Source organism: Ornithorhynchus anatinus, chromosome 19 (genome assembly GCF_004115215.2).
Source record: "Ornithorhynchus anatinus isolate Pmale09 chromosome 19, mOrnAna1.pri.v4, whole genome shotgun sequence".
NCBI classification, from domain to species: Eukaryota; Metazoa; Chordata; class Mammalia; order Monotremata; family Ornithorhynchidae; genus Ornithorhynchus; species Ornithorhynchus anatinus.
The window spans coordinates 2,556,786-2,567,535 of NC_041746.1; the positions used below are offsets into that span (position 1 = coordinate 2,556,786).

At 58.4% G+C, this 10,750-nt stretch overlaps 1 protein-coding gene across 2 annotated transcripts in view; it reads left to right on the forward strand.

Annotated features, from left to right (window-relative positions):
• CHRM3 (cholinergic receptor muscarinic 3) overlaps positions 1-9,325 on the forward strand; it is a 105,938-nt gene extending 96,613 nt beyond the window's left edge. The window contains exons 1-2 of one of the 2 annotated variants that reach the window (XM_001514503.3): positions 4,697-4,729; positions 7,534-9,325. In XM_001514503.3, coding sequence (XP_001514553.2) covers positions 7,556-9,316 — 1,761 coding nt within the window. In that variant the 5' untranslated portion in view covers positions 4,697-4,729; positions 7,534-7,555 and the 3' untranslated portion in view covers positions 9,317-9,325. Of the gene's footprint in view, positions 1-4,696; positions 4,730-7,533 lie in introns of those variants that run through there. The other variant, XM_007672446.2, reaches the window with a different exon arrangement.
• Positions 9,326-10,750: the final 1,425 nt, after the last annotated feature.

Sequence of the window (10,750 nt, forward strand, 5' to 3'; positions counted from 1 at the left end):
GCTTTCTAAACTCAGTGCCACATGGCTGGAAGAAGAAAAAAAAACCACCACACAGACAAATGGAAGTCATTTCCGTAATTAATTAGTGCATTTTCCAAATTGTATTGCTCATAGATTAAAAAAAACCCAACGAAACCTTGCCAGGTTCTGCTTCATCTTCCCTCTGACTCCCAAATGTCACTTGATTCATAAAGTTGATTTAAGATCTTTTCCTGTTCAGGATTTCCTGATACTGACTCTGCCTAGTGACTTCGAACGCTGCAGCGCGTTTTATTGATCCGGGTTTCTGAAGCGTCCTGGCTCCCTGGCTCTCCGCTGGCAGTGAGCCCCTGCCGTCCACGGGGTAGGGGGAGTTAGGAGAGGTCATCGGACGACGCTTTTGGGGGACTTGGCACGGCTGGGGGGTGTGGGGAGAAGGCGGTGGAGTCAGAAGGCCTGGGAGTCAGAAGGACCTGGCTTGTCTGTGTCGACTTTGGCGATTCGGAATCCACCACTTTTTTCCTTTACTGGTTAAGCGCTCACTATGTGCTAGGCACTGTTCCTGCGGGGGCGATACAAATCAATCAGATTGAACAGTCCCTTCCCCACTTAGGGCTCACGGTCTTCATCCCCCATTTTACGGATGAGGTAACTGAGCCACAGAGGGGCTAAACGACTTACCCAAGGTCACAAAGAAGACAAGGAGCAGAGCCAGGATTAGAACCCAGGTCCTCGGACTCCCAGGCCCGGGCTCTTTCCACCAGGTTGCACTGCTTCCCTTAGACTGTCTCCCACGTTCCTGCTCTAGCGTTTAAGCCTTTTTCTCCAAGTTCCCATAGAATCTAAGCAGATAGGGAGACATATTTTGTCTTCCTTTATCCTATGTGAAAAGAAAAACAAAAAATGATCATATTCTAGGCCTTAACTGGACAAGGAACACGGAAACATGATCATTATGGCCTGATTTTGTTTTCTACCACTTTCCGCTGCATTATAGCTTTGTTTTTCGTAGTAGGATGGTGTTTGTTTGCAGTGCTCTAATGAATACAACTCCTGTTTATGCCCAAACATTGAAGGCTTCATTTCACATTTTTCAAATTCATCACTTGGCTAGGGCTTCCTCCCTCCTGAATTTCTCCCTTTCCAGGAGACATTTCTCAAGCGATCTGATCATTGCTCCCCTAGCTGTCACATATATTTATATACGTGCAAAATTATTATCATTCATATTAATGTCTGTTTCCCCCTCTACACTGTAAGCTCGTTAAGGACAGGGAACGTTTCTGTTAATTCTGTTGCCTTGTACTCTCCCAAACACTGAGCGTAGTGCTCTGCACACAGTAATGGCTCAATAAATATGATTGATTGATTGGTTAAGCACATATATATATATATATATATAAGAAAACATCACTTGGGAGGAGAAACATGACCTAGTGGAGGGGAATACGGGCCTGGGTGTCAGAGGGCTCTGCCACTGCCTGCTGTGTGACCTTGGACAAGTCACTTAACCTCTCCGGACCTCAGTTTCCTCCCCTATAAAGTGGAGATTCGGTACTGATTCTCCCTCCTATGGCCCACGTGGGACATGGACTGTCTCTTATTTCATTATCTTGCATCATCACCTCCATCAGTGGTATTCGTTGAGCCCTCACTGTGTGCAGAGCACTGTACCGAGCGCTTGGGAGAGTACAGGACGACAGAGTTGGTAGAAATGTTACCGACCTGCCACTTGCTTACGATCTAGTATCTGCCCCAGCGTTTAATACACTGCTTGGCACAAAGTAAGTGTTTTATTTATTAAGCTCTCACTGTGTGCAGGGCACAATTGTTGGGTAGGGATTGTCTCTGTTGCCGAATTGTACTTTCCAGGCGCTTAGTACAGTGCTCTGCACACAGTAAGCCCTCAATAAATACGATTGAATTAATGTACTGAGCACTTGGGGGAATACATTATAACAGTAAACACTTCCCCTGCCCTCAGTGAGTTTATAGTCTAGAAGGGGAGATAGACATTATCATCACCGCTCTTTTCATTTTTCTGAACTCTCTCCAATCACGTCTATTTTTCTTCCTGCTCCCACTGTAATTATACTACATGTCCGCCTCTCTCCCCTAATCATAATTATGGAATCTACTGAGCGTTTGCTACGTGCCAGGCACTGTACTGAGTGCTGGGGTAGAGACAAGATGATCCCCTCGTTTGAAGACACCTCCCAAAGCACCAAGCAGAGTTTTGCAGGCCCGCGAAGGCAGGTAAGCAGAAGCGCGACTTAGCTTCTTGTCAGAGGGATGAAGCCATTTTTTTGGCGTGGCCTCCACGCTCGGAGAAATCACCCTCGGCCTCCGACATTTAGGGAGTCCTGTAGAATCAGACCAGAAGGACGGAGAGGCGAATCAGAGGAACAGGCATCCTCTTTATGAAGGAGGATTTTCCTCACAGCGGCACGTTCTGAGAGAAAGCGTGGATTCGGGAGGGCGTCAAAGATGGCGGCGTGTCAGTACACGCTCCCCTCCCTCCCTCTCCACCTCCTTTTCCCTGTTCCCTCCAGACTGTAGGGAATTCTGTCGTCTTATACTCTCCAAAGCGCTTAGTACAGTGCTCCGCACCTAGTAAATGCGCAATAAATACCCTTGATCGATTCTTGTCTCTGTCTCCCCCCTTTCCCCAAGTAATGACGATGATGCTATTTATTAAGCGCTTACCATGTGTCACGCACTGTTCTAAGTCCTGAGGTAGATACAAGATAATCAGGTTGCGCCCAGTCCCAGGGGCTCACAGTCTTAATCTCCATTTTACAGATGAGGTAACTGAGGCACAAAAAAGGCAAGTGACTTGCCCACAGCCACAAAGCGGACAAAGACGAGAAGCAGCGTGGCTCAGTGGAAAGAGGACGGGCTTTGGAGTCAGAGGTCATGGGTTCGAATCCCGGCTCTGCCACTTGTCAGCTGTGTGACTGTGGGCGAGTCACTTCACTTCTCTGGGCCTCAGTTCCCTCACCTGTAAAATGGGGATTAAGGCTGTGAGCCCCACGTGGGCCAGCCTGATTCCCCCTGTGTCTACCCCAGCGCTTAGAACGGTGCTCGGCACATAGTAAGCGCTTAACAAATACCAACATTGAAGCGGACGAGTGGCGGAGCTGAGCCGGGGGTCCCTCTAGGCTGTAAGCTCACTGCGGGCAGGGGACGTCACTACTTATTGTTGTGTTGCAGTAATGATGTTGCTATTTGTTAAGCGCTTACTATGTGCCGAGCACCGTTCTAAGCGCTGGGGTAGAAACAGGGTAATCAGGTTGTCCCGCGTGAGGCTCACAGTTAATCCCCATTTTACAGATGAGGTCACTGAGGCCCAGAGAAGTTGAGTGACTCGCCCACAGTCACACAGCTGACAAGCGCTGAGTCCGGCGCCCTGCACACAGTAAGCGGCCGATTAAATAGGATCGAAGGAATGAACGAGAGAGCGGGTTTCTGTGGCTTTTCAACCTCATCTTTTAGCGCGGATCCTGTCTGAGGACTCTTCCCTAGGAGTGACGATGGAAACGAAGTGAAAATTCCTGGGATTGGGAGGGGGAAAAAACAACACAAACACACACACACACACACACACACACACAGTGTCGACTGGGCCGACTGGGCCCTCTTGTGTCCGCTGCCGGGCACGTCCTTCCTCCCGGTGCCCGGCCCCTCTCGTGAAGGTCATTTTCATCTTTTTCCCCGGCGGGATTAATCTGGGGGAGGAACCGGAGACTCTCTGAGCCGGGTGGACAGAGAGGATAATGAATTCTGATGCTCACTGTCGAGCGAGAAAGGAAAAAAATCAAACGGCAGGACGGAGGAGAGATGCCGAGGGAGTCCTTCCGCTACGCGTCTCGGTCATTCAAGCGTATTTACTGAGCGCTTACTGTGTACAAAGCGCCGTATTAAGCGCTCGAGCGAGGACGCTAGAACAATTAACAGAAAGCTGCCCACATTGATGAGCAGCAGAATTAGGTTGGATTTTTCCTACGCGGGTCACGGCGCGACGCGGTGCTAGAGGACCTAGTTCTTTTCATTTTTTGAAATGTTGTCTGCTAAGAACTTACCGTGTGCCAGGCGCTGTTCTAAGCACTGGGGTAGATACAAGCTAATCGGGTCGGGCTCTGTCCGTGTCCCACGTGGAGCTCACAGTCTTCATCCCCGTTGTGCAGATGAGGGAATTGAGGTCCAGAGAAGCGAAGTAACTTCCCCAAGGTCACACAGCAGACAGGTGACGGAGCTGGGATTAGAAACCAGGTCCTTCTGACTCCCAGGACCGGGCTCTTCCCACTAGGTTATTGGGCGTGTGTAGTTGGGAAGGGGGAAAAGGGGTCCTCGTTAGTAAACAAGGATGTACCTCTGCTCCTCCCCCTCTCCCTTCCCCTCCCCTCAGCACTGTGCTCATTTGTATATATTTTTATTCCCCTATTTATTTTGTTAACGAGGTGTCCATCCCCTTGATTCTATTTATCGTAATAATGTTGGTACTTGTTAAGCGCTCACTAGGTGCCGAGCGCTGTTCTAAGCGCTGGGGTAATACATAGTAATCAGGTGGTCCCACGTGAGGCTCACGGTTAATCCCCATTTTACAGATGAGGTAACCGAGGCACGGAGAAGTTAAGTGACTCGCCCGCGGTCACACAGCTGCCGAGTGGCCGAGCCGGGAATCGAACCCATGACCTCTGACTCCGAAGCCCAGGCTCTTTCCACTGAGCCGTGCTGCTTCCCCTAAATAGTAAGTACTCAATAAATACCATTGTTTGAATGACTTAAGGCATACACAGCCAAGCGCGTTAATAATAACGTTGGTATTTGTTAAGCGCTTACTATGTGCAGAGCACCGTTCTAAGCGCTGGGGCCGATACAGGGGGATCAGGTGGTCCCACGTGAGGCTCACGGTTAATCCCCATTTTACAGATGAGGGAACCGAGGCCCGGAGAAGTGAAGCGACTCGCCCGCGGTCACACAGCTGCCGAGTGGCAGAGCCGGGAGTCGAACCCATGACCTCTGACTCCGAAGCCCGGGCTCTTTCCACCGAGCCACGCTCCTTCCCTGTATCGTGATGATGTTGCCTTGTTTTTGTCCGTCCGTCTCCCCCCCGATTAGACCGTGAGCCCATCGGTGGGCAGGGATCGTCTCTACCTGTTGCCGGACTGTCCATTCCAAGCGCTTAGTACAGTGCTCCGCACGTAGTAAGCCCGCGGTGAATTCTATTGAATGAATGAATGCAGCCCCCGGTTTTTGACGGGCTTGAATTTAAGAGCATCCCCAAAGTGGCGATCCGGGCCTGGGCGTCAGAAGGTCATGGCTTCTTATCCCGGCTCCGCCACTCGTCTGCTGTGTGACCTTGGGCCAGTCACTTCACTTCTCTGGGCCTCAGTTACCTCATCTGTAAAAATGGGGATTAAAAAATGTGAGCCCCACGCGGGCCAATCTGATCACCCTGTATCTCCCCCGGCGCTGAGAACGGTGCTCGGCCCAGAGTAAGCGCTTAACGAATACCAACATTATTATCCCGGCTCTGCCACTTGTCAGCTGTGTGACTTCGGGCAGGTCACTTCACTTCTCTGGGCCTCAGTTACCTCATCTGTAAAACGGAGATTAAGACTGGGAAAACCTGATTGCCTTGTATCTACCCCAATGCTTGAAACAGCGCTCGGCACACGGTAAGCGCGTAACAGACGCCACCGCTGTTATTATTGTCTGCTGCGTGAGCTTGGGCAAGTCACGTCACTTCTCTCTGCCTCAGTTACCTCATCTGCAAAATGGGGATTGAGACCGTAAGGCCCACCTGGGCCAGGGGACCGTGCCAACTCAATTTAATTGTATCCACCCCGGCGCTTAGACCAAGGCTGCACGGTAAGCCCTCAACGGATACCGTAGTCATTATTATGATTACTATTGAAAGTTGCCGCGGTGGCCGTTAAGGGCCGTACCCGACGCTGGGCCGAGCACTGGGGTCGATTCGAGACGACCTGGTCCCTCACGGGGCTCCCGGTCGGAATAGAAGGGAGGACGTGGGTCGAATCCCCTCTTTGCAGATGAGGGAACCGAGGGGCAGAGAAGTTCATCGCTAACATTAGCAACGGCATTGCTCGTTGGGCGCTAGGCTCGTCGCGGACAGGGGACGGGTCCGCTTACCCTTCCGTCGTACTCGCCCGAGCGCTTAATACGGTGCTGGCGGACAGTCAGCGCTCGGTAAATACGATCGACCGACCGAGTAAGTCTGTGGCTTAAGACGGTCGGGCGGTCTCTGCCGCCGCCTTTAGGCCGCGTTCTCCCTCGGCATCGCCGGTTCGAATTCCGCTTCTCAAGAAGCTCTTCTCAACCGTCGAATAGGGATTAAAACTGGGAGCCCTTTGTGGCAGACGGCTTGTGCGCAGACAGATTATCTCGTACCCACCCCGGCGCTTAATACGGTGCCTGGCACGTGGTGAGCGCTTAACAGATACCCGTTATCGTTATCATCATCATCATTGTTATTTTTCACCAAGCACCGTCCTAAGCACCGGGCAGAGGCGAGATTCATTCGTTCGTTCAACAGCGTGCATTGAGCGCTTCCTGTGTGCAGAGCACCGTACTGAGCGCTTGGAGTGGACGATTTGGCGACGGATAGAGATCATCAAGTTCGATCCGGTCTGTGCCCCACGGGGGGCCTCGCAGTCCTGTGCTGAGAAACAAGCCCGGCCTAGCGGACAAAGGACGGGGCCGGGACGTTGGCTGAAATACTTAACTCCTCTGTGCCCCAGTTTCCTCCTCTGGAGAATGGGGATGAACTACCCGCTCCCCCTCCCCCTTTAAGCCGAGGGCCCCGTGGGGGACCGGGACTGCGTCTGACCCGACGGCAGCGTATCCGGGGGCCCGGCCCAGAGTGGACGCCCAACCGGGGCCTCCGTAATCGATAAGGGTGACGTCCTCCCCGATCCCGGGCCGCCCTCGCCCTGCGCTGAGGACGAGTCCCGCTGTTTTACTCCCTCGCCGCATTCTGGCCTCAGCGAGGAGTGGGGGATTCACAGGCCCGGGACGGGGGGGTAATAATGATAATGATAACGAGAACGTTGGCATTTGTTAAGCGCTTACTCTGTGCAGGGCACCGTTCTGAGCGCTGGGGGAGATACAGGGGAGTCAGGTCGTCCCACCTGAGGCTCGCCGTTAATCCCCGTTTTACAGATGGGGTCCCCGAGGCCCGGAGAAGTGAAGTGACTCGCCCGCGGTCACACAGCTGACGAGCGGCGGAGCCGGGAGTCGAACCCATGACCTCTGACCCCGAAGCCCAGCGGGGGTCCGGCTCGCCCCTCCTTCCTCCCCGGGGGAGCCTTCCCCCCGGAGGGGAAGGTCACCGGAGCGGAGGCTGCCGGAAGACCGGCCAAAGAGCGGGAGGGGAGGCGGGGAGCGGGGGGGGCCCGCGGAGCGCGACCCCCTCGCCCCGCGCCCCGGGACCACGGGGGCGGGCGGGGGCGGCGGGAGGCGGGGCGGGCCGGGATCTTGTCCGGAAAGGCCCCGCGGGCCCTGACCCGTCCTTGTCCGTTTCGTCCCCAGACTATGTCAGAGAGCCGCCGCGATGGGCCAGCACGACCCCACCTCTTCGTCCTTCTCCAACGGCAGCGCCCCCTGGCCCCGGGACGTCCCCCCCTCGGGGCTGGCCCCGGGGGTCCCGGCTCCCTTCGGGGGCGCCGCCAACGCCTCCCGGCCCCCTGACCCGCTGGGGGGCCACGCGGTCTGGCAGGTGGTCTTCATCGCCTTCCTGACGGGCGTCCTGGCCCTGGTGACCATCGTGGGGAACATCCTGGTCATCGTGGCCTTCAAGGTGAACAAGCAGCTGAAGACGGTGAACAACTACTTCCTGCTCAGCCTGGCCTGCGCCGACCTGATCATCGGGGTCATCTCCATGAACCTCTTCACCACCTACATCATCATGGACCGCTGGGCCCTGGGCGACCTGGCCTGCGACCTGTGGCTCTCGGTGGACTACGTGGCCAGCAACGCCTCGGTCATGAACCTGCTGGTCATCAGCTTCGACCGCTACTTCTCCGTCACCCGGCCCCTGACCTACCGGGCCAAGCGGACCACCAAGAGGGCGGGCGTGATGATCGGGCTGGCCTGGGTGGTGTCGTTCGTGCTCTGGGCCCCCGCCATCTTGTTCTGGCAGTACTTCGTCGGGAAGCGGACGGTCCCCCCGGACAAGTGCTTCATCCAGTTCCTCAGCGAGCCGGTCATCACCTTCGGCACGGCCATCGCGGCCTTCTACCTGCCGGTCACCATCATGACCGCGCTCTACTGGAGGATCTACAAGGAGACGGAGAAGCGCACCCAGGAGCTGGCCGGCCTGCAGGCCTCGGCCGGCGAGGGCGAGGAGGCCCGCTTCGTCCCGCCGGCGGGCGGCTCGCGCAGCTGCAGCGGCGGCTACGAGCCGCCGGCCCCGCCGTGGGGGCGGACGCGGACCCCCCGCCGCAAAGCGGGCCGCTGCCGCTTCTGGTTCGCCACCTGGAGTCCCGGCGCCGACCCCGCGGACCAGGACCGGAGCAGCAGCGACAGCTGGAACAACAACGGCGACGCGGCCGGCTCCCCCGACAACTCGGCCGCCTCCTCCGACGAGGACGAGGACGACGAGGACGACGAGGACGACGAGGAGGACCTCGGCTCCGAGACCCGGGCCATCTACTCCATCGTGCTCAAGCTCCCGGGCCACGGCGGCGGGGCCATCCTCAACTCCGCCAAGCCGCCGTCGGGCCGGGGGTCCCGGGGGGCCGGCCGGGGGCGGGGGAGGCCGGCCGGGGAGAGGCCGCGGCCCCAGACGGGGCCGGCCGACGGCGGGGGCTTCTCCGGGCCGACCCTCCGGCCGGGGCAGGGGGCCGTCTCCCCCGGGCCCGGCGGGGGCGGCCCCCCGCCCTCCGCCGCCGCCGCCTTGCCCCTGTCCTTCAAGGAGGCCACCCTGGCTAAGCGGTTCGCCCTCAAGACCCGCAGCCAGATCACCAAGCGCAAGCGGATGTCCCTCATCAAGGAGAAGAAGGCGGCCCAGACCCTCAGCGCCATCCTGCTGGCCTTCATCATCACCTGGACCCCCTACAACATCATGGTGCTGGTCAACACCTTCTGCGACAGCTGCATCCCCCAGGCCTTCTGGAACCTGGGCTACTGGCTCTGCTACATCAACAGCACCGTCAACCCCGTCTGCTACGCGCTCTGCAACAAGACCTTCCGGACCACCTTCAAGATGCTGCTGCTCTGCCGCTGCGACCGACACCGGCGCCGGAGACAGCAGTACCAGCAGCGGCCGGCCGTCGTGTTCCACAAACGGGTGACCCGCCAGGCGGTGGCCTAGCCCCGGACCCGCCGCCCGGGCGGGGAGGGCGCGGAGGCCCCGCGCGGGCGCCCGCGCGCGCCCGGCCGGGCCCACGCGCCGGGGCCGACGGGCGGGGGCCGGGGAGGGCCGGGGAGGCCGCGCCGGACGGCCCGGACGCCGCGCCCCGTCGGCTCTGGGCCGGGCAGGAGGGGTGGGGGGGCGGCGCGGCCGAGCGGGGCCGGGGCCCGGGAGGCAGGAGGGACGGCCCGGGCCCTCATCCCGGCTCCTTCTCTCCTCCGCTGGGTGACCTCGGGCCTCTGCGCCTCCGTCACCTCATCTGGAAAATGGGGATCGAGCCCGGGGGGCCCCGGGCGGGACGTGGACGGCGTCCGACCCGATGAGCCCGGACCCGCCCCGGCGCCTGGGACGGGGCCGGCCGCGCGGTGGGCCTCGCTCGACGGATACCGCCTGTGTCGCCGTCACGGCCCGAGCGGGATTCCTTTTCGGATCGAGGCGAATCCGCATTAAGCAAAAAAGTAATAATGACGATCGATAATAATAAAAAACGAGTAAATGAAAGCGGTCGACGACGAGGTTTTTATTCTCAAACAGACTGTCCGTGGTTTTCCTAAAAAAAGAAAAAGACCAAAAAAAACGAGAAAGAGAAAAATGCTGCATCCGGCGCTGGTAAAACCGCCCAGGGCTCTGCCCGGATCTCTGATTCACGTCGGCTCCGGGGGCTCAGGAAAAGCCCATCGCGCGGACCCCGTTTCCCGATCCCTCCGTCCCAAGGAATCCCGCCCGGCCTCCATCGGGACGCGGAGAGGCCGTCCCGCGGGAGAGGTCGCCGTGTCTTTCCCTGCCTTCCGTCCCCCAACTCTCCTTCCTTCTCCTCCAGACCCGCACATCGCTAAACCCTCCCTCCACCTCCCCGTGTTCCCGTCTGTGCCAGTCCAGGGCTGTCACGCGCGCACAGACGCCGCTCCGGCCTGCGCGCGAGAACCCACACGCGTGGGCCTCGATGGTACGGCGGGAAACGGTGGAGACGGAAAGCGATTGCGGCCGTGGACTCCTCCGCGTCGTAGCCAATTCGGAACGCGGGACTCCCGGCGAGGGGTCTCGGAGAGGGCCGGGTGGCCCCGGGAGGGTTCCGTCGGCGGGTCCCGCGGAGGGCGGAATCTCCCCCAAAAAGACTACGGGCCCAACTCCAGCCGGATTCCCGAACGCTGGAGCGGGGGCCGGCAACTTGGGCGAGCGCCTGGCGGCCGGTCGACCGGCGGGGGCGGGCGGGGGTCCGCCGGGCCCTCTCGGACCACGCTGTCCGGCGGGGAATCGCTCCTCCCTCCACGGAACCCTCCCCCGGTGCCCAAAGCGCTCTTCCGAACAAATGCCTCCATGCCTGCCGGGGAAGCAGGAGGCGGGGACGTCTCCGACCGCTTCCCACCGAGGGAGCCCCCCCGGGCCTTTACGGCC